The sequence below is a fragment of the Tenrec ecaudatus genome, chromosome 13 (assembly GCF_050624435.1).
Source record: "Tenrec ecaudatus isolate mTenEca1 chromosome 13, mTenEca1.hap1, whole genome shotgun sequence".
Taxonomy (NCBI): Eukaryota; Metazoa; Chordata; class Mammalia; order Afrosoricida; family Tenrecidae; genus Tenrec; species Tenrec ecaudatus.
In genome coordinates this window covers 6715622-6743464 of record NC_134542.1, presented here as the reverse complement: position 1 = coordinate 6743464, position 27843 = coordinate 6715622, and the positions used below count along the sequence as shown (strand labels likewise).

The 27843-nt window shown below is 56.6% G+C and overlaps 2 protein-coding genes across 4 annotated transcripts in view; both read left to right on the top strand.

Moving 5' to 3' along the window:
* The window catches only part of GIGYF2 (GRB10 interacting GYF protein 2), a 105480-nt gene extending 94158 nt beyond the window's left edge, over positions 1 to 11322 (top strand). For all 3 annotated transcript variants that reach the window (XM_075530348.1, XM_075530346.1, XM_075530347.1), the window contains 6 exons: positions 2440 to 2661; positions 2773 to 2978; positions 4096 to 4250; positions 5645 to 5823; positions 6857 to 7004; positions 9681 to 11322. In XM_075530348.1, coding sequence (XP_075386463.1) covers positions 2440 to 2661; positions 2773 to 2978; positions 4096 to 4250; positions 5645 to 5823; positions 6857 to 7004; positions 9681 to 9748 — 978 coding nt within the window. In that variant the 3' untranslated portion in view covers positions 9749 to 11322. The remainder of the gene's footprint in view (positions 1 to 2439; positions 2662 to 2772; positions 2979 to 4095; positions 4251 to 5644; positions 5824 to 6856; positions 7005 to 9680) is intronic.
* Positions 11323 to 20804: 9482 nt separating this feature from the next.
* Positions 20805 to 26344, top strand: SNORC (secondary ossification center associated regulator of chondrocyte maturation). Its single transcript, XM_075529263.1, has 3 exons — positions 20805 to 20877; positions 25932 to 26114; positions 26235 to 26344. The coding sequence occupies exons 1-3, from the start codon at positions 20805 to 20807 to the stop codon at positions 26342 to 26344; spliced, it is 366 nt and encodes a 121-aa protein (XP_075385378.1).
* Positions 26345 to 27843: the final 1499 nt, after the last annotated feature.

Below are 27843 nucleotides of genomic sequence, written 5' to 3'. Positions count from 1 at the left end.
CACAATTTCCAGGCTGCAGTTCTGGCCCGGTAAGAGGTGTTAGCCCCAGGCTAAAAGGGAGCAAAATGCTGCCCCCTGCCCCGCCCCACTTTCTAACCATCGTTGAGTCAGACCACCGTGACTCATAGGGTCTTCACTGACGGCTTTGCAGCTGGGTTCCCAGACCTTTCTCCCCCGTCCGTCTTTGTCGGAAAGCAAACACGCAGACCCCACTGGTGACGGTTCGGGTGAACCCCGGATCCCCGTGGAGGACAAGAAGCCTGCCATGAGCCGCACTGCCCCCTGACAGGCAGGAAGGTCTCCCAGGAGTAGGGTGGGCAGCCTACACCATGTGTTTTCCCATAAACGTTGTACTGCTGCGGCTCCTGAGAACCGTGCTCAGATTTGTGGGTGAGTTTTTTTTACAAAGAATTATTCTTTGAGGTGGATGTGCTCGATGCAGACTACGCTCTTCTGTCAGAGGCGGTGGCTGCCCTGATTTTCCAGGATTGAGGAACCTCAGCCCTCCCACCCCTGTTCTCTGGTTCAAGACAGACAGGCAGGGTGGGGAGGGTGCAGGTCTACTCGGCGGCCCCCCGGGGCCCACGCTCATCCCTTCGCGCTTGTTCACTGGGTCCCTTCTCGGTTCAAGTCGAGGGAGCACAGAGTGGGGACAAGAATCTGCCCTCATGAGGCTCACACCTCTCGCCCATTAGGGAGATGGGCAGAGCTGAACAGATGGCAGCGCAGGAGGGGTGGGGGTGGGGGTGAAGGGGTATGGTGGGTCTTGAGGGAGGTGGTGGGGACTGCCCATTCTGAAGCTGGCAAAGGTACCCTCTTGTAGCAGTGACCTGGAGAGAGTGCTTTGAGGATGTGCTTTGAGGCCGAGCAGTCAGTTCTGTCAGAGAATTGCCCACTGTCGTCTTTAGCCCAGGGGCTGCTTGACTGAGGTGGGTGTGCTTCGTCAGGGGCTTGCGGCGTCACTTCTGCCGGCTTCTCTCCAGGAGTTTGTCAACACACGGCGGGTGCAGAGCGACTCTCCTCCCTTTGCAACTGGAAATTATTTCAAAGTTAAACCCAAAACAATTTTTGTGGGATTGTGAGGTGTTAATAATTGCCTCTTATCTTCCTTCGATTCATTTTCTATGAACCTCTGTATCTCCCACACCCCTTGCATGAGCTATAAACTGCCCTTCAGTCCCTTGTCCCCACCTCTGGGAACCTAAGGCAGTTGCATGTCTTCCTTCCTAGAACCACCCCTCTCCCCCCATGTTCTGTTCTTTCTGGGTCTCTGTGGAATGTCTGCTGCTTGTAGCTTGCCCCTCTGGATGGACTTCTCCATCTCTCCTCTGCTTTTTTATCTTAATGGGACTTCCTGGCCTCTCATGCTTGTAATGCCATCTTTCCTTACTTCACCGGAGACCTCCTTTGCTCGGAGCCGTTCTGACCCTGCTGTTGGGGTCTCATTGGCGGCATCATCTCCCTCTGCCTCCCCTCCAGGCTCGTTGGCTTATTTGCCACTATGGTCCTTGACTTTCCTCTAAGCAGTGCCTTGTGGGTGCCTGGGGTGACGACGCTAGGCTGGGGCTTCTGGTGAAGAGAGGTGGTTGCTGCAGCGCAGTGGGGATGTGCATACAGGGCAGTGGCAGACCACCTGCACCCTCAGCGTGGGCATGTGCCCTTCTGCGCTGTCCATCAGAAACAGCAAGCCCAGGGAGGGTGGCCCCTGGAGGAAAGAGGCAAGGTTCCCACACACACATGCACGTGCTTGAGAGAGAGGGTTGTCCCTGGGCTTAGGGATGGAGGAGCAGTCTGGGGTCTTAGAGTTTCTTCTTAAAGACTCTGAGGCACTGTAGTGTGTCACTCTTGCTAGGACCCCTTTGTGTGGGATAGCAAGCAATTCCCGAACTTCCTGCATGGATTGGCCGGTGTCTAATCACCCTTCACTTAAAACCTACCTCATTGCTGTCAAGTCAGCTCCACGGTAGTGACCGTGATTGCTGATGAGCTGTGCCTGTCGGCTTCCTGAGGCAGTGCGTCTGTGCCAAGGCAGGCGGCCTTTCTCCCCTGGACTGGCCCGTGAGCGTCTGCTGCGTGCCCCGCTGTGCCGCAGGGATTCCTGAGCTACGCACTGGCTGCTGTGGAGTCTGTTGGGCGCTCTCTGTCAGAGCTCTAGGGCTCCACTGTTTAAAGTGCGTTCTGTGAGGCCGTGGGACACGCCGTTTATCTAGAAGCTCTCTTTGATTTTCTAAGAATGAACTCAGCCTTTCAGCTCTTCTTTCCCATAATATCCGAGGCCCATGACATTTTTATTTGTCACAAGAATGAACTCAATGGAGTGTCTCACGGAACTTGGTATAGCTGTGACCTACTGGGCGTCCGTGTAGCCCACACAGGACGGGACATTTGAGCCGGAATGGTGGGTGGGAACATCGGCCTGCTTTGGTTTCTGTGCTGCAGCAAAGGCGCCAGCAGAGGGAGCTGTTGAAGGCACTGCAGCAGCAGCAGCAGCAGCAACAGCAACAGCAGCAACAGAAGCTCTCGGGCTGGGGCAATGTCAGCAAGCCAGCGGGCACCACCAAGTCCCTTCTGGAGATCCAGCAGGAGGAGGCCAGGCAGATGCAGCAGCAGCAACAGCACCAGCAGCAGCAGCAGCAGCCAAACCGAGCCCGCAACAACACGGTGAGTCCTTCGTCATCCTCGGCCAGCCCATGGGCTCGGCTCTCGCCTGGCTCTCTCAGCCAGTCCACCTGATCAGAGAGGGTGAAAGAGTGTCATCTCTTTCTTTCATAGCATTCCAGCCTGCACACCAGCATCGGGAATTCTGTTTGGGGCTCGATCAATTCAGGTCCCCCAAACCAATGGGCATCTGACCTGGTCAGTAGCATCTGGAGTAATGCTGACACGAAAAACTCCAACATGGGATTCTGGGATGATGCGGTAAAGGAGGTGGGACCCAGGAACCCGTCGAACAAGAACAAGAACAGCACCGGACTCAGGTAGGCTCTGGTGAGGGGTCAGGCAGGGCAAGGTGGGTCTTCAGGGCTCCCGGAGGAGCCCCTGTGTCTTTCTTGGGCTCGTGCAGAGTGCTGTGTGGCATCCTCTCAGGCTTAGCTGTAGCAGCATGAGGATTTCTGTTGTTGCACGTGTCTCGCGTGTCTCTCTGAGGTGGTCTCTAGATCTTGACACTCCCCCCTCTCCCCCGCCACAGCACATTTTCATGATGCCTGGGAGCCCGTCTCTCCCGTGACTGACCGGCAGGCTCTCGGTGGTGATGAAGTGGTGGCAGCTCCTCTCCATGCTCCTCCCCGCGGGCCCCAGTGATGTTCAGAGAGCATGGGTCTGGCATGAGCTACACGAGGACAAATGCCACTCACTAGCTGTGTGACCTTGGGCAAGACGCAACCTCTTTGAGCCTCGGGTTCTCCATCTGTAAAATAGGAGCAGAGTGAGGACGGGCTAGGTGCGGCTGTGGAAGTGACGGGGACCCATGTGGAGACACTAGCCAAGTGCCTGGCACACAGGACTGACTCCTTAAATGGCAGGGCTGGCAGAGGGCTGCTGCTGGAGTGCAGCTGACACGGAGGGCCTGCTGGCGCAAGTGACACGCCTGCTTTCACCCACGAGAGCTCCGGGCACTGCCAGTTTACAGACGACGAGACAGAGGCTTAGCCAGAGTGAAAGCAGCTACCTAAGGACACATGGGGAGACCCAGTCCTGGCTCCGTGGCCCTTAACTAGACGAGCCCTCGTGGCGTAGTGGTTTTGCGTTGGGCTGCTAACTCCAAGGCCAGCAGTTCCAACCACCAGCTGCTCTGCAGGAGCTGGACAGGGCTTTTGATTCCCCACAGAGTGACCGCCTCAGAAACTGACCGAGGCAGTTGTGCCCTGCTCTCCAGCGTCACTGTGAATCCGCAGTGACGTGATGCTCAGTGGGGAGAGGGAGCGAGAGGGAGAGATTGCTAGCTGGTCTTGAGCATACTCTTTTCTCTCAGATGCAGGTATTTGAGGGGTTTGGTTTTGTGTTTTCCCTTTTGGAGCCGAGCGTTCCCCGGGTTCCAGTTTGTGGTGGTGAGGTGCGATGACCGCAGTGACCGTCTGTGTTGTTTTGCTTCAGTAAATCTGTAGGTGTGTCTAACCGGCAGACTAAGAAAGTAGAAGAAGAAGAGAAGTTGCTGAAGCTCTTTCAGGGAGTAAATAAAGCCCAGGATGGATTTACCCAGTGGTGTGAACAGATGCTTCATGCCCTTAATACGGCCAATAACTTGGATGGTAAGACTCGGGGAGGGCACCCAGCATGTGGAGTGGCAAAGGCAGGGCCCTGAGAGGCTAGCAGGCGGGGCCCTGGCCCAGCTCCTGAGGCGGAACTGGGTGGAGGTCACGTCCTGCACTTAGTGTCAGGGCACAGCTGGCGTTCGAGGGCCACCGGGAAGGAGAGCCTCTCTCTGCCTTACTGTGCCGTGTAGGAAGGGGAGGCCACAACTCACACTCCCCAGCCTGAGGGGAGGGCGAGGTGGGGGGGCAGCTTTTCCTGCCCCCCGCCCCCCCAACGTTGAGGGAGACGACAACCCACATGGGTCAGCACGACTTGAAGAAATACTTGCTTGTGGTACGCTGTGCGCAAGAGTCCCCGGCCTTCAGTGGAAGTGGGCCCTGCCCCCTCAGGGTGTTGAAACAGGCTAGTCAGGCACACTGTGGGCGGCTTCCCACAGCTGAGAGGCCAGGGGCCCCAAGACTGGCCACCTGGGGGTTCTGAGACCAAACCCATCACCATTGAGCTGACCCGACTCTAGGTGACGTTTATATATATGTCAGAGGAGGGCAGGGCTTTGGTCCACTGGGCTTTTAAGAGCTGGGTTTCTTTCAGGAGTAGATTGCCAGGCCTTTCTGGCAAGGTACCACGGGGTGGACTGGAACTATCACCCTTGTGGTCAGCAGCTGGGCATGCGCTCCTGCCTGAAACCAAGGAGCAGCTACAACCAGAGCAGTTTGTGTCGGGACACAGCTTGTGTCCTTTGCAGCATTAGGACAGACCAGCCAACTGTCCGTGACGTGAGCACCTACCGTGTGCTGGGCACTTCTAGGGATTAACACATGTGACCCATTTCCTATTTTTTTGCAGTGATTCTATCAGGCACCTGTACAGTAGGGGTGATATTTTCTCCATGTTCTAAACAGGAAACGGAGGCTCAGAATGGTTAAGTAACCCATCGAGGTCACACAGCCGGCAAATTTCAGAGTCAGGGTTTTGACCCCTGCCTGACACTGCTCTTTCTTTTGCGCGCACTCCGCTGTTTGCCCCACTTGATTTCTCTCTGAAAATCAACCCAGGCAAGCTGTGCTGGGATCCAACAGAGCACGGAACCCATGCGCGCTCATTTTCAAGGGGTGGAATTGTGAATCCCCACGCTTCAGTCCCTGGCCAAGCCCCTGTTTCAGTCAGCATTGGCCCATGTGCCTGCTGCTGCGTCTACCCTGTGGCATTTCTGTGACGTGAGGCGTGGCAGTGGTTGCCATCCGTGGCTTTTGTCTGTAGACTGAGGTGCGCTCAGATTCCTGAGGGGTTGGCACCATCTGCAGTAAGCACAGGCACAGCCATCCGTTGAGCAGAAGGTCCCCAGGCTCCCTGCAACTGTCCCTGTCTCTGCCCTCCCTCCCCGTTGCAGTCCCCACGTTTGTGTCTTTCCTGAAAGAAGTCGAATCTCCGTACGAAGTCCATGATTACATCAGGGCCTACTTAGGAGACACGTCAGAGGCCAAGGAGTTTGCCAAGCAGTTCCTCGAGCGCCGTGCCAAGCAGAAAGCCAGCCAACAGCGGCAGCAGCAGCAGCAGCAGCAGCAGCAGGTGCGAGGGTCAGCTGAGGGAAATGCCCATGGTGCTGTCATCACCCAGCCTTCTGGTAGCTTAGCATGACGTGTGGAGACCCTTGTGGGTTTCCCCGCCTTCACTGGGCTTGGCAGCCTGTCCTCGTGACTCCTGTTGGTCCCACCACGCCCAGCCCATCCACGGGCCCGCCTGTAGCTGGGTCCCACACAGTGGGGCTGGTGGGATGGAGGGACATGGGCTCTGACAAGGAAGCTGACCAAGCTTTTGGAGAAGCTGACAAATCCATATTCTCGATCTCGTAATTTCTTGGTTAGAAATCTCCATGACTCCAACAGGTGCTTTTGGGGCTCTGTGAGATAGATCACAGCCCAAGTTCAAGGCGTTCCACCCTCTGTCCTGGCCTGAGGCCATCAGGGTGTTGGATGCACCCAGTGCTGGCATGGTGCTTGGAGACCTGGGCAGACACTTCTCCCCTCCTTCGCCCCTCCCCACAGTACCACCTGTGCCTCCTTGAAGCCAATTCCACTTTCAAAGGAAAGGCTTTCACGAAATTGTGCAGCTTGCCCAAATGTGCTGCTCCTTGAGAGGCAGAGGTGTGTGTGTGGGGGGGGGGGGGGGCGGAGGAGCAGTGTGACATATGGGAGGGTCCCCGCTCCCTCCTGGGATTGGCATTGGGGACATGACATGAGTCTGGTTTGGTAGCATCTTGGAGGGTGGTCTGCAGCCTGTCCCAGGCCCAGAGGGCCTGAAAGGTAGTCAGAATTCAGAGTCTGTCCCCACCGCTGGCCCCGGGCCTGGTCTCCTCGCAGACGGGGTGGGTGCCACCTGCACTGAGGAGGTCCTGAGGCCACCAGGCAAGCCGTGTGCTGAGGACACAAGCGCGAGTGGTGGGTTAGTCGTTTCTGGAGCCATGCTAGGCTTTCTGTCTCTGAAAGCCACACCTGGTAACGTGAGAGTATGACCGCCGTGATTTTCCCTGGGGGGTGGTGTGTGGAGGGGCTGATGAGAGGGCCCACCTGTGTAACCTCCCCTGCGTCATCCTGTCTGACAGGACTCCGTGTGGGGGATGAACCACAGTACACTCCACTCAGTGTTTCAGACCAATCAAAGCAACAACCAGCAGTCCAACTTCGAGGCTGTACAAAGTGGCAAAAAGAAGAAAAAGCAGAAGATGGTCCGAGCAGATCCCAGTCTACTAGGTGAGCACAGCACTGCGAGGGGTGGGCAAGGCAGGGCAGGGTGGGCCACTGTGGCAGGGGGTGTCGTGGGGTGGGGCGGGGGTGGGGCTTTCACGCCCAGCATCGAGCGTCCTGTGATGCAGGGCCATGGGAAAGCAGTGCTGACAGCACCCTGGGAGAGCGTGGGGCGGCTCCGACTTGGGCTGGGCAGCACGAGCTGCCGTCCGCTCCCTGTCATAAATACCGGGCTCAGGAGCTGGGCGTGGGACAGGTCCATGTCCACACAGAACACCTACCTGCAAGGAAAGACTGTCATGTCACCTGTGTTGGGGCGTTGAGAGAATGGCAGGAAGGGCGTCTTAGGGGTCACACAGCACAGGCAGTGCCATAGTAAACAGGCCCAACAACCCCGCAGGGAATGGCAGACGGAGAATTGCTCTCAGGGTGGAATGTGACCGTCTACACCCATGGCTGAGCTACACCCATGGGGTCTGACGTAGGGACAGGCCTGTTGGCAACAAGGCAGGCTGAGGTGCTGGCCCAACCAGGATGCAGGCTAGACAGGGGTGGTGTCAGGCCCAGGGGTGGAGAAGGGACTCCTTGGCTCTCAGAGACTTGAGGGCTAGAGTCTCTGGGCAGGAGAGCTGGCTCACAGTGCAGGGTGGGCAGTAGGCAGTGGCCCCACAGCTGCAGTGCTAGCAGACATCGAGTTGAGTGTTGGTTCTCAGGGTCAGAGCAGGCACAGCCAGGTGGACTGTGCTCCCTGACAGCTGGCAGGGTACATCTGTTTCTTGACCTGTTAGCTGGGAGCAGACCTTGTTCTGAGGACTGCCCTTGGGAACTGGAGCCGCCAGAAGCTAGTTGGTTGCATAGCAATCTGGTGGATTCTCTTTTCTGATGGAGGGCCAATAGGCAGAAGTGTGGGAGCAGGGAACGTGGGGTCCGTGGTTCATTTTTCCCGTGGGGCCAGCAGTGAGGCGCTGGGCTGTGAGACAGCGTTGCATCTGATACAACCTCCCTTCCCAGAGCGATGAGGACAGTTCCTCGCCTCCCCCGCCCCCTCAAGGGTTGTTGTGGGAGCAGTGTAAGGAGGTCGTGTGTCTTCTAGGGTGAAAGGGGAAAGGGACTCAACAGCAAATAGAGGGAAAGCCACCTGCCAGGCCCTGCTGCCACAGGCCACTGTGCCCCTCCTGAGCAGTAGCTGCTGCTTTTTGCCGCCTCGTGTCTGCGCTTTGTTGTCTTGACAGACACGTTACCTGTGGAAAGATGGCTACCTTGTCCCGTCTCAAGTTCCCTATGGAATCATGGGAGAAGGGTGCTCCTTTGAGCTACTAGGTTCAGACTGTTGTTCTAGAGCAGACCGGCAGAGGGCGCCCCTGGCCGCATCTTCATGCCCAGCCTCCTTGGTGCACCAGTGTCTTGCCAGTGTGCTGTCCCAAGTGCCTCCTCTCCCAGTCACACGGGCAAGTCAGGTGCTGGGTCTAACAGTCTCCCCTCGGCCAGGTCAGGATGAGAGACACCTCTGTTCCCATGGCCTCTCTAATGACAATGACAAGATGACAGACTCGTGGCATCCCCTGTGGAGTGCTTCTGTCTCTAGGAGAGTGCATAGCCTCCCGTTTCCTCTGTGGATTTGATCCATCCACCTTGGTGTTAGCGTCCAACACCTAACCCACACCAGCTCAAACTGTCGGATACTGAGCATCTTCTAAAACGCCATTCTCCCCTTTCTGTGATCCAAAGTAACTGCGCTGAGTAACAAACCCTGGAGGCAGTAATCGATGTTGCTGGTTCTCGCGCCCCTCGTCTGCTAATAGAGTTATGTGGGGAAAAGCTGCCTCGGGAGGGAGCAGTAGCCTCACCCAACTCAGCTGCTTGTTTTACCAGTCTGACCACCAAGGTGGCCAGGGCCAGCTTCAGCCCTAGCCTCTCCCTGGGTTGGGCCTGGCCACGCCGCTATTCCACCGTCCCCCTCAGTTAGGAGACAGGCCTGTTTGTTTTCCACCCCAGGGCAATTTTGAGTCAAGAATGCACTGTGTCTGAGCCCTGTTGATTATGTAAGCCTTTTTTGTTTATTAGTGGTACCTTTCAAACGTGTGTTTGTTTGGAAACCTGAACTGTAAAGGACAAAAAGGGGGGAGAGGAACCCCAAATAAAATGAACAGACAGGCATTCAATGGCCTGGGCCTGCCTCCTGCCTAGGGTGCCTTTGAGGAAAGAGTTGACTGCCATGCTGATGCATGGGGACCCTTGAGGAACAATCTTGACCTGGTTCCCTCTGGGTTCCTCAGATCGTGCAGGAGCTTGACGGGGTGAAAAGGTGCTTCATCCTGCTGCCCCTCGCCCCTTCCCCCCCCCCCTCCGAAGAGTTCAGGGGCCTGAGAAGGTGTCCTCCCTGAAACCCTGACCCTACAGAGGAAGATGTCCACATCAAGTGGGGCTGGGGTCCTGTGCCTCCGCAGCTTCCAGCCCTCCCCAGTGCACCTCCTGCGCAGACCACCTCCCTATGCGGACCTTCCCACTGGCTTGGCTCTCCTTCATGGCCCTGGTGAGGGGGCTTCAAAAAGTGCCTGGAAAAAGCCCATTATCTTTGCATTTTCCCGAGAACTTTTCTAAGCCCCCCATAGAGCACAGCTGCTCACTGAGATTTGAGCCTCCGGGTTGTCTGCTTCGGTCACTAACAGCCTGTCCCTGCAGGTTTTTCCGTCAACGCGTCGTCGGAGCGACTGAACATGGGTGAGATCGAGACCCTGGACGACTACTGAGCACCTGCTGGGACTGGCCTTCCTCTCCGTCTGCTGACCATGGACCCTCCACTTCTGGACACCACACGCACTCACCCGCCACTCTCATCTCTCTGCCACCAGCCACAGAACCCTTTCCTCTCAGGCGGCTCCTCGCCTTTTTGCCCAAGATTCGTGAAACCGTCTTTGTTGGTGAGCGTCTCCGACTGTCGCTCCGCGGGGCGGACTCTGTCTGTCTCGGGGCGGGGACTGTCGGCGGCTCCTCAACAAGGCTGGTTTGGGCAGCACGTGTTTCCTGTGCCGTGATTTCCACAACTTGTCCAAGAGTGGGGTCTTGCTGATAGCAGCTCACCCTCACCCCCACCCCAGGGCAACGGTTTGACTGGTGCAGTCTTGAAGAGAGGTTCACGGTCAGCGGGCACAGCACCTGGGGTGGGTGTGTGGCCACAGCTCCCTTTGGGATTGCATCGGAGAGGCCTGACATCGCACCCTGCCTGTCCTCCCTGAGCCGCGCTGGAGAAGGAAAGGCTTCAAGTTCTTCTCCACTAGGTGGTAACTGCCGCCCTGGCGTGCACCCACCTGCCTGGACAAAGACACCCTGTGGCCTGGGAGAGAGACTTCTTCTTACTTTTCCTTTCTTACAAAACTGATTTTTTTTTTCCATAAATATTTTATTCAGAGGACTAGGACCAGTTTGTTTTGGGCCCTTCTGCTGAAATTTTGTCTCGTTTAAGAGGCAGCTAGGATCTTTACCATATGTGTGAATTTGTATAATTTCATTTTGGATAGGGATAAACTTTTGCTTCTGATAAAAGCCTGGAATTTCATCTGCTTCCTCAGATCGTTGTGTGTGTGTCTGGCGGTAGCCCCCAGCAGGTTTTGTTGAAAGATTCTGGAATGGCAGTTGTTTGCCTTTTCTACCAAGAGAGCGTGCAAAACCTGACCACCTTTCACCATCTTTATCCGTGGAAACCACTATGCAGGGAAGGCAGAGCGTGGAGGGCAGGGGAGACGGCGAGACCAGAAGCCCGCCCCACTGTGCTCTGGCTTCGGCACTTGGCCTCCTGCCCGTCTCGCCTTGGGTAGAAATAGATGTCGCAGCTTATTTATGACCAGATGCTCCTCCTGCCTCCACCAGCCCCCGCAGAGCACCCCCGGCACGGCCAGTCCTAGGATTGGAGGCCCCGGGTGACTGTTGGTGGTCGGCCGGGCCCCACAGTACCTCTCTTCCTGCCCTCGGCGCCTGAAAGTGGGGGTGCTGGAAGGATCTGAGGGCAGTTTGGTTTGGGATGATTTCAAGTTGGCTTCTGTTTTTCTTATTTTGGATTACTTACCATCCTCCCTATCCCTTCTGGCCTCTCACCCCTCTTAAAACATGTACAATAACTATACAGAGACTGCTACCACGTGTACATAGTTTTTGGATCAAATAGCATGAGGAGACGGGACACCGTTCCACAGTGGGACTCCGATCTCCTTGGCTGTGTACATTCAAACGTGGGGGGTGGGAAAGAGGGATAGTTGAAATGTTTACAAAACTTTAAGCTTCCTCGGAACTTTTGCCAGCGTGGAGGAAATAAAGAACTTAAACGAAAGCCTGGTTGTGCTGTGTCTGAGCTGCTCTGCTAGCCTTTGTTGTGGAGGAGCTGAGGGTTTGCCCTCAGTGGTTGCCCTCAGCCCGGAGAAGCTCCGAGCAGGCAGGTTTGCAAGGCCTGGGGAAGAAGGGAGCGGCTCCCTCCACCTGGCTGCGGAACACTGGCCTGCTATGTGCTTGGAGCTGGAGGTCACGGTGAACCCGGCCGGCCCCGGGTCTGCCTGCAGTCCTGTGACGGTGCCAGAAGCTCGCCTTCTCCGCGCCCGCCGGCTCCCGCTCGCACACCACAGGCATGCCCCTCGGAGTCCGCATGCACCTTCCAGACGAGGCTGTTTGCTCAGGGAGAATAAAAATGTAAGGGGAGGAGGAGAGGGAGGATCAAAGTCATTTCAGCCACGGAATATTCCATTTGCTTAACCAGGAGACGTGCTTCCTTCCACCTGAGGAACCGCCCACTGCCTGGAGAGGCTGGCGAGTGCCCTTCCCAGCTCTGCTCCGTCTCACAGTCTGTCTGCTTCACTGCTTCCCCGGGCCACCCCTAGCTTAGTGGTTTCCAGAAACTCATCTCCAAGTCCTCAATTTTTCCCAAGTTCTGGAATACTTGTACACCATATGTTTCCAGTTACTTAAATGAAGAGACAAGAACCTTTGATAATGGATTCTCGACACTTTGAGAGTCGGCGTTCTGGTGCTGCTGCGGCATAGAACTTGCCAACAGGTTACCGACAGCCGCTTCACCTCGCTGGTCTCTCCTGGGGCAGTCCTGAGTGTGGGGAGGGCGCGGCTGGCCGGGGTCTCCTCCGGGTGGGGGTGCCGTCTTGGGGAGCCCTCTGGTTAGGTGCACTCACAGGACTCACGAGGGCACTTTAGCGCTCATCGCCTCTAGTGTTTGTCATGTCAGTGTAGCTGGTAGACGTGTCGTCCGTCGGTGCCCCCTCTGCCATCCAGCTGACGGATGAATAGCAACCCCACAACAGAGCAGACCTCCCTTCAGGGTTCCCGTGGCTGCGATCGATGGGGGCACACAGCCTCGGCTCCCAGGACTGCAGGCCTTGCTCTACCAAAGGGGGAGAAAACCAAAAAGCCCAAACAGAAAAAGCTCCCCGGGGCAGAGCGTTTGTAGTGTGCCTCTGCCCCCAGGCAAGCATCCAACAGCTTGCACCCAGTGCCGGGGCCTGGGCAAATCACTCTGGCCATGGTGGAGTTTTTTCATGGAAGTAGTTTCACTCGAACTCCGTGTTTTTGTGACGGCCGATTTAAGAGAACAGTGTGCCGGCGGTGAAGTTTTGTTTCCTGCTTAGGGAAAAGTGCCGCAGAAACGGTTGTGACGTTGAACACAGCTTACAAGGGCAGCGCTATGGGAAAAACTCAAGCGTACAAATGGTTTTCTCGTTTCAAGAAAGGTGAAATGTCCATGAGGACAAGCCTCGTTCTGGACGTCCGTCCACTTCCCAAATGGATGGAAACGCCGACCCATAGTGTGCTTGGGGGCCGTTCACCAGGCCCGACTCTTCATCAAGCCTTTTAGTAGCGGTTCTGAAAGATAGCGTAACATTGCACGGCAAAAAAGGCCTGGTTTGTGGCAGGTGGGGAGACTGGTTTTGCCACCACAACGACAGCGATTTGACTACCAAAGAGGGGAAGAAAAAAACCAAGGGAGGTGCCGGCAGCCATCTAAACAAGATGAGTTTGAAGAACATTACCAGGAATGGAATAGCAAATTTGACAAACATTAGGTGTGATTGGAAAGTACTTTGAAGGTGTGATAAGGTTGTTTTGTAAAAAAAACAAAATATGGCTTTAGGGGGGAAGAGGTGGAAATTCCAGTTAAAAAAATTTTTTTTAATCATTTTAATTAGGGGCTCATATAACTCATACATCAATTGTGTAAAGCACATTTGTACATTCATTGCCCTCATCATTCTCAAAACATTTACTCTCCACTTAAGCCCCTGGCATCAGCTCATTTTCCCCCTCCCTGTCCGACATCTCCCTTCACCCACTTTTCTGTTGTCCACCCCCCAGGGAGGAGGTTATATGTAGATCCTTGTAATTGGTTCCCCCTTTCTACCCACCTTCCCTCCAACCTCCCGGTATCGCCACTCACCACGGTCCTGAAAGGATCGTCCTCCCCGGATTCCCTGTGTTTTCAGTTTCTATCTGTATGGTCTAGCCAGATTTGTAAGGTAGAATTGGGATCATGATAGTGGGTAGGGAAGAAGCATTTAGGAACTAAAGAAAGTTGTATATTTCATCTTTGCTGTACTGCACCCTGACTGACTCGTCTCCTCCCCATGACCCTTCAGTAAGGGGATGTCCAGTTGCCTACAGATGGGCTTTGGGTCCCCACTCTGCACTTCCCCTCATTCACAATGATAGGATTTTTTTTTTGCTCTGATGATGCCTGATACCTGATCCCTTCGACACCCGGTGATCACACAGGCTGGTGTGCTTCTTCCATGTGGGCTTTGTTGCTTCTGGGCTAGATGGCTGTTTGTTTACCTTCAAGCCTTAAAGACCCCAGAAGCTGTATCTTTTGATAGCTGAGCACCTTCAGCTTTCTTCACCACATTTGCTATGTACCCACTTAGTCTTCAGCGATCGTATCAGGGAGGTGAGCTCACAATGATATGATTTTTTGTTCTTTGATGCCTGATAACTAATCCATTTGGCACCTCATGATCTCGCAGGCTGGTGTGCTTCTTTCATGTGGGCTTTGTTGCTTCTGAGCTAGATGGCCACTTGTTCACCTTCAAGCCTTTAAGACCCCAGATGCTAGATCTTTTGATAGCCGGGAACCATCAACTTTCTTAACCACTTTTGCTTATGCACCCGCTTAGTCTTCAGCAATTGTGTCGGGAAGGTGAACATCAAGGAATGCCAGTTTAAGAGAACAAAGAATTCTTGCATTGAGGGAGTGCTTTGAGTGGAGGGTCAATGTCCATCTACTACCTTACTACTAAGCCTATAAATGTATGCACATAGATATATTTCCCCATCATTATATATAAGTATATTTACATATGTACATGCCTGTATTTAGACCTCTATACATGCCCTTTGCCTCCTGTTCTTTCCTCTATGTCCTTTGACTTTCCTCTTGTCCCACTATCACGCTCAGTCTTTATTTGGTTTCAGTAATTTCTCTTGGTTACATTACCCTTGATCACGCCCTACCAGGCCTCCTACACCCTCCTCACCACTGATTTGGATCACTTGTTCCCTTGTCCCTGGGTTTGTTAACACCACTTCCTTCCCCGCCCCACCCCCCCATCTCCCATGTCTCCCTGGAACTGCCTGTCCTGTTGTTTTCTCCTCCAGATTGTTCAGCCTATCTTATTTAGACAGAGCTGCGGAGATAACATGCACAAAAACACGACAGAGCAAAACCAAGCAACAAAATAAAAACCAACAAGCCAATGTCAAAAAACACAACAAGAAAGAAGCTTGTAATTAGTTCAAGGACTATTTGTTGGCCTTTTGGAGTGTTTTCCAGTCAAATCTATTGGGGTGCCAAGCCCTTGCCCCCAAATCTATTTTTGGTATTCCCTGGAGATTTCATTGCTGTTCTCCATGCTGTTCTGTTGCACACCCTCAGTGTTTTGCCTCGGTGTGGTGGGATCAGATTGGCTGGAATTCCCACACTGTGTCTCCAGTGTTGTCCCCTGTAGGGCTATCGATCAGTGAGGGATGTCATGTCATAGTGGGGCCAGCCATATGGTCTTCTCTGTGGATTGGCTGCTCTGAGCGGGAATATTGTCCTCAAGGCTTGGGGGGCCAGGATGTGCTCCACTCTCTCTCCCCCTTCATTTGCTCCCATGTGCTCTGATCAGACATGTCCCTCTCCCTGAGCTGCAGATTCAGTGCTGTTCTCTGGAATACCTCTGGGGGGAGGGGCAGGTGTCCATGTAGTTGGGATTGGGGCCGGTCCCTCAGACCTCTCCATGTTTTAAAAATCTTAAAGCATTTATGACCTGGTAAAGAAATCACCTGTTTGCACAAAATATTCCTCTCTGTTGTGGTTGGGGGGCTGCTAACCACATGGTTCGCTCCGTGGCATCGACAGTAGAAAGTCGGTGTGTGTAGCCTGGTTGTCCTCTGAGGGGAACCCAGTGCTGCACTGTGGGTCCCGTGGGGAAAACGGGTGGTGTGGGCCTTCCACAGCCACGTGCCCAGTCTGGTTGGAGCCAGCCTCCAACACGGTTGATGAGCGTCCTGTTCTAAACTCAGCACTGGATGTTGGCTGTGGTGCTGGGTCCCTTCACGCCAATCCCCAACGAGACTGACATCAGAGATGCCTGGGGATGACCGGCTTGTACAGCATTAGGGAGCTGCCACCTTCAAGAGGAGCCCCTCCCTCCATAGAAGCGAAGCAGCTGGTAGCAAAGGAGAATGATCCTCACTTAGCAGTCGCAGCTACCAGTAGAGGACCCCCCCCCCACACACACACACCAAAAAAACCCAACTAGTTGATACCAGCCATCCCTCTGCTTCGCTACTGGTTTCCACAATCTGCTGTAGTGGTCACACAATTCACAAGTCACATTCTCCTGCTTGGGTGGGTCTTTAGGGAGTAACTGCCTACAATGGGGTCAGGAACAACTCAGGGTATGCTCTCTGATCAAGTCAACTGCTGCTTGACTGCCCCACAGGCAGGCCTAGCTCTTGACCTTGAGTCTGGCTTCTGCTCTGCTTGGGAAAGTTATTTCTCATGTCTGCTGATAGTACTCAGAAGCACCCCACTGTGCCAGCAGCACCTCTGACCCCTCCAGTGTCTCTTGGGTCTAGGATAGTAGTTCTCAACCTGTGGGTCGTGACCCTTTGGGGCATCAAATGACCGTTTCACAGGGGTCACCTGATTCATAACGAGATTACAGTTCTGAAGTAGCAATGAAAATAATGTCATGTCTGGGCGGGCGGGGGGGGGGGGCTTACCACAGCCCGAGCTGTTAAGGGTCGTGGCACTAGGAAGGTGGAGAACCACTGGTCTAGGGGGTTTCTCAGCTTGGGCTCCCGAGCTACAAGGTGCACTTTGATCTGGTGCCGCGAATTGTGCCACGGAGGCCCCCCTCAGCCTGTGTGGGATTGGCTCCTGCAAGCTGCGTGGCACCATTAGGTAAGCATTTTGACGGCTAACCACAAGGTCAGTGGTTCAAACTCACAAGCAGCTCAGTGGGAGAAAGAGGACCCCAAACAGATTGAGAGCTTCGGAAACCCTGTACGATCATTTGAATCGGCGGCCGTGGTTTTTGGTGTCTCACTTTTGAAGTCAAAGCCGACCAATGATCCCTTGGGTCGGCTTCAGTCCTGCACGCCTTATTTGCATAGCCCCAGATGGTGTCTGAGAGACCACGCCCCGAAAGGCCACCTCCCCTGAGTGTACCCTTACGCTTTTCCAATGAAAGGAACCACCGTAGCTGGGGTGTACAGTGGGCACACAGAGGGCAGAGGGAGAGGGGCGGGCCACCATCACCACTGCCCTGTGACCTGAGCTCGTCAGCTTGCTACTCCGTCCTTCACCGCTGGCCACGGGTGCCAAGATGAGGACAGTTTCACAGCCACATGGGCATGTGGCTCAGACCAGGAGTGGGAGGTCAGCTTTGGCATCGAACTATTCTCTGAATTCTGCAGGGAGAGGAGAGGCCAGCAGTAGGTTTGGTTGCGGATAAGAGGACAGAGGCGACCACTAAAATAAAATGATTCGGTCAAGTGGAAGGGTATCAGGCCAAGGCTAGCATGGTGAAAGGAGGGTTGGCGATTCTAGCCTACTCAGAGGCACCGTGGAAGAAGGCCTGGGCAGAACTGGGGCGCTCTGTGAGTCTTGATGTAATGCCAAATTTCAAGCATACCTGTAAGTAGAGCAGGGTAACACACACACACACACACACACACACACACACACACACACACACACACCTGTTACTAGCCAACTTCAACAGTTTTGCCAATTGTATTTAGCCCACCTTGGGAAAGTGCCTTCGATGGCCTGTCTTCCTTCCATCATTCGTCGGTGTCGGTTGGCGGCGTAAGACCACGCCCCTTGCCATCAGCTTGGTGCCGGCCCCTGGAGCATAGCCGCACCGTGGGGGTTTCTTGGGTGACCACAACCAGATGGCCAGACCTTGCTTCAGAGGTGCCACTGGGCGTTTCCAACTGCCACACTTTAGATCAAGTGCAGGCCTTTGGGACGCCAGGATCCCACAGGACCCTACTGCTGTGAGCTAGATCCTGGCTCATCACCCCTGTCGGACGGCTGAGTTGCCCCGTGCTGCTTCCATCAGCATCATCTGCCCCGGGCGGCTGGTGGCTTCAGACTGACCTACTGTCCTGCCAGCAGCCCGGCACTTAGCCACTGTGCCACTGGCGGTCCTTGGGTAACAACAGGTCACTTAAAAAGCTCTGCCTTTATTAACGCTATGAACAGTCGTCTCGTTAGCTAAACCCAGTTCTGAGGCAGAGTTCCCTGTATCCACAAGAGAGGCATTTGTATCACATCTTCACCTAAACATTTAACCCCCTGAGCTCGTCTATTCTGCGAATATCCAGAGCGGTACCAAGAGAGAGGTGCCTCTGTGTCAGATGGGCATTCCTGCTAAACAACCGCAAGCCTTCTACCACCTGCATCCCGGGTCTCTGACAGGGAAGCTGCCCACCCTTCCACCCTCAGGATGGCGCAGCAGGACCAGCAACGTGGCTCTGACGCTTCCCAGCACCACGCACCCTCGGCATCGGCCACTCCGGGTATTTCACACACAAGAGATTTAATACAGGGATTTCTTGAAAGGACTACAGGTGGAAGAGGGAAGATAACGATTTCTCACGCCCGAGTCACTGTCCAGGAGATCGACGCCGCTCTGTGCTGAGGAGCAGGGGGTCACCCCGCCCTGGGCGCTGGAGGGCGCTGGAGGGCACTGGGGTTGAGCCCCCAGGATGCAGCAGTGTGCATTTCCGGGCTTATGTGGCCACCCCGCCAGCCAGCCCACTGGGATCTCTGTCACAAATGTCATTGTAGCCAGTGCCGCTCTGCTCACCACTGACGCCCACCGAGGGGCACTTCTCTCCCTACCCCCCAGCACGTCAGTGCTGCCAACTGGCAGATCTTAGCAGGAAGGGCACCCTGGCCAGAAGGCCATCTCGGAGCATGTCCTCAGGTCTAGGTCAGTTTCGTGTTGCTGGGTTGCAATTTGGGGCACAGGAATGGGGGAAGGGGCCCAAGTGAGCTAGAGATCGGGGTGATCAAGTGCAGAAATGCCCAATGGTCACCCCACCCACCCACCCACTGTGACGAATTCAAATGTCCACCAAGCCCCTGCTGTGCCGTCCACTCCGCCTCAGGCCCACCCAAGGCTGCCAGACATCCTGTCAAGAAGCAGCTAGTGGGTTTGAACCACCAACCTGGTAGATAGCTGCCTAATGCCTGAGCCACAGCACCACCAACTGCTAGGTCCAGGAAATGTACTGGCGCTCGAAGCATAAGATGCTTGCCTGGCATTTGCGCCACAGGGCAGACAAAGACGAAATACGCCATTCATTGAAAAGGCACAAATGTTAGTCCAAAGGTAATGACCATGGCAGCCACAACCCGGGGGTAACGGTTAAGACAAGCAGTGAAAGAGGAGAGAAAGAAAGAAAAAACCACAGACAAGTATTTTTGCAATATGCCCATCGGATTTTTACCTGGAATGTACAAAGGACTCCTATGAATACATTTTTTCAAAAGGCCGCCCTAACAAATATATACAAAACCCACCCACCTTTAGAACCCCTCAGACTGACTGCCATAGAGTCCATGCTGACTCAGCGAACCCTATAGGACAGGTTAGAACTGCCCCTGTGGGTTTCCGAGACTGTCATTCCTTACGGGAGTAGAAGCCTCGTCTGTCTCCCATGGAGCGGCTGGTGGTTTTGAACTGCTGGCCTCTTGGTTAGCAGCCCAACTGGTAAGTACTATGCCACCGGGGCACTAGACTCCACATCAAATAGAATATCGTGCAGTCAATAAAGACAAAGCGGAGCTCGAGACACCCCCTCGCCATGGAAATGCAAATTAAAACCACAGGGAGACGCCGCTACACACCCAAAGAGAATGACTTAAAGCAAGAAGTCTGGCGCTGCCAGGTATCAGCCAGGGCACAGGCGACGGGAACAAGGGAGGGCTCGTCATGCTGAGGAGCAGCAGCCCCGGGAACCCTTGGAAAAGCTAAACGTACCCTTGACTTCTGACCTGAAGGAGCACTGCTGGGCTGGCGTGATAGTTAAACACACAGCCAAACTCGCCGATGATGCCGACTCACGGTGACCCTATAGGAACCACTCTAGGGGAGGGGAGGCTGGTGGTGTCAAACTACTGACCTTGGGGATTGTGGCCCGACCTGTAGCCACCACGGCTCCTCCGAAGAACTGGAAGTCTGGACCCATCGGGGGTCCTTAGGAGAAAGATGAGAAGATCTGCTCGGATCAAGATGGAAAACCCGACGGGACAGGGCTGCCTGTGGGACGGACACTGCGGGGTCACCCCGCCAACCTGTCTCGGCAGTTCTGCCTGGAGGCTTATCAGCAAGGAGTGCAGAGGTTCACCAAAGACACGGGCCGTATTCTTCCCAGTTGTGACCCGGAAGACACTCAGCCACCTGTCACCAAGAGAACGGGCGCACATCAATGATTTTTATTCATGCGGTGATATGAAGATGTCTCACGGAATTTGGCACAGGCGAAGCCCTACTGGACGATTGCGTGGGGTCAGTTTGAAGTTCAGCAATGGGCTGTGGGATCAGAGTGGTCCTCATGGCAGAGAAGCCCCGGGGGTCTTGCCAGGGTGCTGGAAATGTCCCCCCTGGGTGTCGGTGGTGCTTGACCCCCAAATCCACCGGCCTGTAAGTGTAAGGCCTGTGCAGACCCTCGGGGGGCCGGTGGCATAGTGGTGATGCGTCGGGCTGCTCCCTGCAAGGTCAGCAGTTCAAAGCCACCAGCTGCGCTGAGACAAAGGTGTCTGTGTGCCAGTGGAGGTGAGTGTGTGTCTGTGGTGTGTGTGTGCGAGAGTGTGCGATTCAGGTGAGAGAGTGACTGGTGTTTGGGTGAGGGTGCGTGGTCCATGTCTGCAAGTGGAGGTGAGTGTGTGTGTGAGACTGTGGTGAGAGAGTGACTGACGTGTGTGTGTGTCACTGGTACATGTGTGTGAGTGAAGTTGTGTCTGCGTGTGAGTGTGAATGTGTGTGTGACTGTGAGTAAGCAAGAGGAGGGGTGATTTCCTCTCTCCCCTCAGAGGGCAGGGCTGAGCCTAACGGTCTGCTGTGTGTGTGTGTGTGTGTGTGTGTGTGTGTGTGCCCGCTCGCACGGGTGTGGGCGGGCACGCTGTCCCAGGAGGACAGGGTTGGCATTGATGAAAGCCCGCCCCAGCCCTCTGATGCCTCCTTCCCGCTGCTGCCCCGCGTTCAAACCAGCTCCGTCCTCTGCGCAGCCCACTGACCGGCGCTCCCCAGCACCATGGAGGCCCGTCCAGCCCTGAGAGTACTGCTGCTGCTCCTCTGGGGAGTCCTGGCCCCCGCCGTGCTCACAGGTGAGGGCTGTGATGTCATTCGGCCTGGCCAGACTGGGGCATCTCGGGGGGGAGGGCTCTGGGGGTCCCTGGGGCAGGCCAGCAGTGGCTGTCAGGGAATAGTCGGGGACCAGGATGGTGGCCTCTGAGGTTGGGGTGACTTGGGGAGCAGAGTCTAGGACATTTAGACCCATGGGGCTTATTCCAGCCACCTAAAATAGAAGGGTCAGGAGGGGCAGCAGGCACCGGGCAAGGGATCGAGGGACTGGAGGCCCAGAGCCTGTGCTGACACCACCACCCCCCAAACTCAAAACCCTGTCCTGACTGTCCCCAGAGCGCTCAGCAAGGACTCTGGGTGGAGGTCCGACCCAAAGAGGACACGGCAGGCTCAGGGCAGCAGCTCCCGGGTCCAGAGGTCACCGGCATGGCTGTGGGGGCTACACTGGATGTAAAAATTTTGGAGCTGCCTGCAGCCCTGGCTTTGGGAGGCACCGTGGTGTCTGCAAGGACAGAATGCAGTGAGCTGTGGGGGCCCTGGGGGCTAGCCTGAACGGACTAGTCCCAGAACAGGTTTGGGGCCAATTGGTCGTATGCTGGCTTGTCCCCGCTGCTGTCCCTTGGCCTCTCTGTCGCCTATACCTCAGCTGAACGAAGACAGATGGGTAGGGACTGGGTACATCTTTCCCCTCCACTGAGCCACTTTGGCCCATAGGCTGAGAGGTCCTGGCTGGTGCCCCAGCCCAGGATGGGGGCCAGGCCTCCAGGGTCTGGTGGCATCATCACTGCTGGGCTGTGAAACAGGGGTGCTGGCTGCTGTCATCCCACCCTGCTCTGCGTGCCCTGCCCCCGGCAGTGTGCTCTGCCCACCCAGGCTGGTGGGATCAGCTGGAGGCCAGCATGGTGGGCGGGCTGGTGTCTGCAGGAATGCTCTGGGGACACCTGGCGCCAGCTTCACCCGGCCTCACCTCACTGCTCCCTCCGTCTGTCCTCCTAGGAGCGGGCAGGCCCTGGTGGGCAGGGTGCCCGGACCCTGCCCCTCCTCACCCTACAAGACTCTGGGGTCAGCTCCTTGGTGTGCTTGGGGCCCCCAGGCCCCTGCCCTCAGCTCAGCAGACAGGGCAAAGTGTGTGTGTGTGTGTATGTGTGTGGTGGTGGTGGTGGGGGGGTTTGCGGTGACAGACAGGGGACAGAAAGGCCTGAGACCAGAGTCCCAGGCCGGGCCTGTGGCCTCCCTGCCAGTTGCCGGTGGCCACAGCTCCTGGGCTGGGGGCCGACCAGGTTGGCGGGGCGGGAGGCCAGGGCCGGCCTGAAAGGGCCCTTCACACCGCACAAAGACTGCCTGTGAGCCGAGCGCCTGGCCTCAGGGCCTGTGGTCAGGCTGAGCGTTAGACAAACTTATTTACGAAAGGCAGGGTTTAGGGGGGCACATGCTGAGGTCCCAGTGGCCTGGCGGCAGTGGCTGGGGAAAGGGGGCGGCTGTGTACCTCCAAGTGTCCTCTGCTCATGTCCTGGTCCCCTCCGCTTGCCTGGTGCAGGCCCCTCTGCTGTGTTCCCGTCCCTGCCCCACCCTCCTCAGATGGGCCGCCTGTTGGCAGATTTACCACCCTGTCCCACCCACTGGCTTCCAGAAGGCTGGTGCTGGACAGGGGCTGGTCACTCCCTGACATTATATTTCCCTTCTGACTCCAGGACAGAAAGCAAGCAAGCAAACCCACTGTTAGCGGGTGGAAGCCGACTCTGGCAACCCTGTAGGACAGGGGAGCCTGTCTCCCTGTGGGTTTCTGAGACTGCCACTCTATGGGGGTAGAGAGCCTCCTGTCTCTCTCCTGAGCAGGGGTTCTCAACCTTCCTCATGCTGCGACCCTTTCATACAGTTCCTCCTGTTGCGGTGACCCCCAACCCTAAAATTATTTCATTGCTATTTCATCACTGTAATTTTGCTAGTTATGAATCAGGCGACCCCGTGAAAGGGTCGTTTGACCACCCCCCAAAGGGGTCGCGACCCACAGGTTGAGAACTGCTGCTGTACTTGACCCAGCCTGCTGTCCTCCCCTCTAGGGCCTGTCGTGGAGGCTACCAGCACTGACTCTGTTTCTGGCCCAGGTTTGCAGGGGTGGCGCCTGGCGCCCCGGGCCCAGGCTCAGGTCACTTCCACCCTAGCCTGCCAGGGTCTCCCAGGGTGGCCACTGCAGCGGACACCCGGGTGGCTGTGGCACCTAGGCCTGGGCCAGGTACGAGACAGACACCCATTTTGCCTCAATCAGGAGAGTGGAGCAGAAGGGTGGAAGAGGCTGCCGGCCGGGGCCCCAGAGTGGGAGAGTGGTGGGCGAGGCTGACCCAACCCCCCTGAGGTGGAAGCCAAGGGGTTGGCCATCAGGCTTCAGGGACTGGTTGGGGCTGGGGAAGGAGTGAGGTTGGGGAGGGTGGAGGGCCTGGGCAGGCTGGAGGGGGCAGTTAGCATTCCGTGGGAGTGGCAGAGAGGGGCTGGGCATGCCTCCAGCTGCCCCCAGCATTGCCCTGTCCCCAGACAGTTCCCCTTGGGATGAAGGGTCTGCTAGCCCCCTGCTGAGTTCGGGGTCAGCTGGACCTGTACCTAGATGTGCTGAGGTGGTTGCCTGCTGCCTACCCCCCCCCCCCCCGCCACAACTAGAGAGCCTGGCCCAGAAAGGGTGGGAGGGGCCTGCTGCAGTCTGGCTGGGTGTGGGTCCCCGAAGTTGGGGCTCAAGACTTGTCCATTGGTCAGGGAGCCTGGTGTCTGTGACCCCCAGAGCCCAGGCCTGCCTGCCAGCAGCTGACAAACGCAGGTTTCTTCTCTGCCAGCCGGGGGCCTCTTCTGGGACTGGAAGGCTGCAGGCTACCTCCCAGCGATGTGGGCAGCCACCCCATCCTCATAGGGTAATCTTGGTGACTGGGCAGCAGCCAGACCCCAGCTCTGCAGTCCTGGCCACTGTGGGAGAAGCCAGGGCCTGAGAGTGTGATGCTACCCCCCACCTCCTGCACCCCCTTCCTCCTGCCAGGGACCTTACTGAGAAAGGGCACCAGCTTGGGCATCCCTGGGAGTGGGCAATGGTCCTGCAAAGGGTGGACTCTCAGCTCAGGCCCAGCCCAGCCCAGCCCAGGCTGTGGGGCAGGGTCTTATAAAACCAGGCTGTGGAAGCGCTTCACCTTAAAGAAGGTTGAAGGAATCCGTGAACTCCAGGGGGCACGTCCCCTTGGGCTGGTCAGCTGCTAACGTTCCCCCACATTTGATTTTTCTCTTCTGCCTGCTGGCCTATCAGTCACACATCTCTTCACACGTCTACTCTCTACCATCCATCCACCCACGCAGCTGTCATCTACCATGTCTCTGTCTACCACCATCTGTCCATCCATCCATCATCTACCATCTATGCATTGAGTTGACCTATCACTCATCAATCATCCAGATCTATCTATCTACCACCATCTGTCTCTCCACCCATCATCTCCCATCTATTTTATCAACCGTCCATGTCCTACACATCTCTCTACTCTTTGGGCTCAACAGTGACTGGTGCTTTGTTCTGTTGTGCTATGAGTCAGAACCGATTGGAGGACATCTGATGTCTACTATCTATTATCTACCTATCCAACCAACTATGTATCTATCAGTTATCAATCCATGTTTCTCTCTACCATCTACCACCCATCTGCGTGTTGACTGACCTACCTACCATTGATATCCAACATCCATGTACCTACCTTTTACATACCTGGACCTGTCTTCTCTCTCTCTTTCTCTCTCTCTCTCTCTCTCTCTCTCTCTCTCAACAAACCCAGCAGATGTGGACTAATGTCTCAGCCTCGGCCTTATTGATAGTCCACTCCCCCACCCCACAATGCCTTTCACAGCACTGCACCCCACCCAGCAGCACACATTGCACTGGGTTGCCATGTCTCCTTGGTCTCTACGCTGGAACATTCCTTGACCTTGCGTTTTGCCCTTGACCTTTTCCCTTGCGAAGAGTACTGTGACTTTTGGGCAGTTCCTGATTTTGGGCTTGGTTGGTGTTTCTGCAGAAGTCACCCTGGTGGGTCTTGATGGCAGAAAGTTCTAGAAGGCCTGTATCCCCCGCAAGGCACCCCTTGCAGCAGGGGTGGTCTGGCCTCGGGGAGGGCAGGGGTCTGGTGGCCCAGGGACCACAGGTCTGCTAGACTCACAAAGGCCCCAAAGGTCCCCAGGAAGATGACCCTTAGGGCATTTTCCCCCTTCCATTAGTCCTGGTGCACTGCAGAGAGCAGTGGGGTAACACCAGTCTCTATGCACAGTACCTGGGGCGAGGGAGCCAAAACATGGTGCCGTGGCACCTGCTAGGGTCCTGCTTGGGGCAGAGGGTCCGGGTGTCACAGCTTTGAAACAGATGTCGGTGGTCAGGGAGAGCCCTGGAGCCAGCCTTCCAAGCAGCTGGAACTTCTCAGGCTGCTGGCAGCTCCCTCTGACTGCCCATGAAGGAGGCTGGGCCTAGGGTTTCGGGTGGGACTTCTCAGACCAGAACCAATGATGGGGTGTGTGTGAGACAGTGCTAGGTTAGAGGTAGGGGCAAGGGTGTGGGGACCTGGGGATGCCTCCCTGCTGTCCGCGGTTCCAGGTACCCCAAGTCCTATTAGCTTCTAATTCCATGGGTTTTCCTACTGTCCCATTGGGGTTGGGGATGGGGGTGGAAGGCAGCAGGCTCTCCTGGTCCCTTGGGCGTCACAGGCTTCCACACGTGGGGGCGGGTGGGGTCCCAAGACTTATCTTCAGTTTCCTTCCATCTACCGTGGCCATGCTGCCTCCTGGGGGCGGGCTAGTTGGAGGGAGGGGGTGGGCCCGGGTTCCAGGCCTCTCCTCCAGCCCTGTCGGGGTGAACAACCTACCCAACGGATCCCCAGTTCAGATGGGAGAGGTGAGGTGCCCCAGTCCCGGGAGGGGCATGACCCCACACCTCCGCAGTCATCGGCCATCGCACAGGCAGGTGTCTCATCTGTGACACGGGACCGTGGCGGAAAGGCCCACAGCCCACCGTGCTGGTGACCCATGTCGGGGTCCCACCGCCTGTCCTTGCTTCCTCTTGCAGCCGGGGGCCCGCAGGAGGCGGCGCCAACGCTGTGGAACGAGCCCGCCGAGCTGCCCTCGGGAGAAGGCCCCGCGGAGAGCACGAGCCCCGCCTGGGAGCCCGCGGCCACCGGCGTCCCTGCCTTCACCGCCGCGCCGGGCCCTGAGGACAGCACCGCACAGGAGCACCTGGACCAGGGCGGGGGTAGGCGGGGCTCTCGTGTGGGCGGGGCCTTGGGGGAGGGCGGGGCATCGCCATCGGTGGGCGGGGCTGGAGGCGGATCCTGGGCGGGGCGGCCGTGGTGACCGGTCCTCCATCCTCCAGGCGCGCTGGGACCCGGCGCCATCGCCGCCATTGTCATCGCTGCCCTGCTGGCCACCTGCGTGGTGCTGGCGCTCGTGGTCGTCGCGCTGAGGAAGTTTTCCGCCTCCTGAAGCCAATAAAGGGGCCGCGGCCCCCGTGCGACTCGCTCCGCCCCGTGCGCCTCGTGTCTGCGCGCGCGCGCCGTCAGTGCAGCCGAGCTGCCGGCGGCCACAGGGGGTGCGCCCGTGCTCCAGGGGCCCGCGGGGAACCCGGGACGCGAGTGCACGTGCGTGTCCATGTGCACCGGGGCGCAGCGTGTGCGTGCGCCGTGCGCGCGAGCCAGCTGCAGCCCTAGGGACAGGAGGGTCCCCAGGGATTCGTCCACTACCCTTGCCGAGCCTGGCCGAGAAGGGACCCGCTGGCAGGGGGGCACAGGGAGAGGGCAGGTGGCTGTCGGGGCCCTGATTCGAGGCCAATTATTTTGAGGATCCAAGATCTCATCTGTGGGAACCGCTTCGCGCCAGAGAGCCCCTGTTGCATTTGGCAAGAATTTTGCCCGATTCCATCGCAGAGCAGCCTATCTTGATTAGGGGTCCGACACAAAACGCCTTTTCAAGATTCCTCCACTGCTCACCCACCCCACCCCCCAACGGGAGCCGAGGGAGGGACCAGAAACTGCTGGCTGCCGCCCCTGGCCCTACCCACCCCCACCCCCACCCCGATTCTCCAGGCGGGATCTTGCCCGGCTGCCTTCCACGTTCCCATAAAGTGCTGCGTTTATAATTGGGAGGAAACAGAGATGGCAATAGTGGGCTGATGCCCGGGTGGCCCCTGGAGGCGGGGCAGGGGTTGTCATAAACCCAGCCTGGAGATGTGACCATTTCTTACCTTGGGCGCTCCTGGGAGACCCTGATAAGTGGGAGGGAGCGGGGTGGGGGAGGAGGGAACATTTTCTGCCCTGCCTGAAACTCAATCGCGTGGTGTCTGGTTCACCATCTTCTGGGCCCCTTTAAGGAATACCTGCTGCCTCCCCCCCCCTCCCCACACACACACAGACCCATGCACTCCATGTTCCAGCTCCCCACAGCCCATGATGGGTTGACAGTTTCTGACAGAGGGCTGGGACAGTCAAGAAATTTCCATCTCTTTTCACCCCACCACCCCCCACCCCGTAGCATAGCCCAAGCCCTCCTTAGAGCAGAGATCTAACAACAGAGGCCATTTCCCCAAGGGCCACACCCACCCCACAGCGTCCTTCCTCTGCCACATGTGGAGAGCTCAGAGGGGCGAGTACCTCCTGGGGGTGTAGCATAGAGACTCCAAGGCCTGTCTTTGGGGACCAGGGGCCCTCATGCACATTTTGAGGCAAGGGGGGTGGTGTCAGAATCCGTCCAGGGTGCTGTTCCATTCTCAAAGGGGCTGAGGGTCCAAGGGCACAGAGAACCATCATGCACCTTGTGGGTGATGCACAAAGTCCAAACCATGGCCCCCAATCCCAAACCTGTCCTGGAAGAAGGCATGGGCCCAGGCAGGCAAGAATGCCTCCTGGCATCCCTCAACCCTGGGGGGCAGAAACTCAAGGGACTAAGGGCCCCCAGTGTTGGGGGTGGTGGTGGAGCAGTACCTGGCT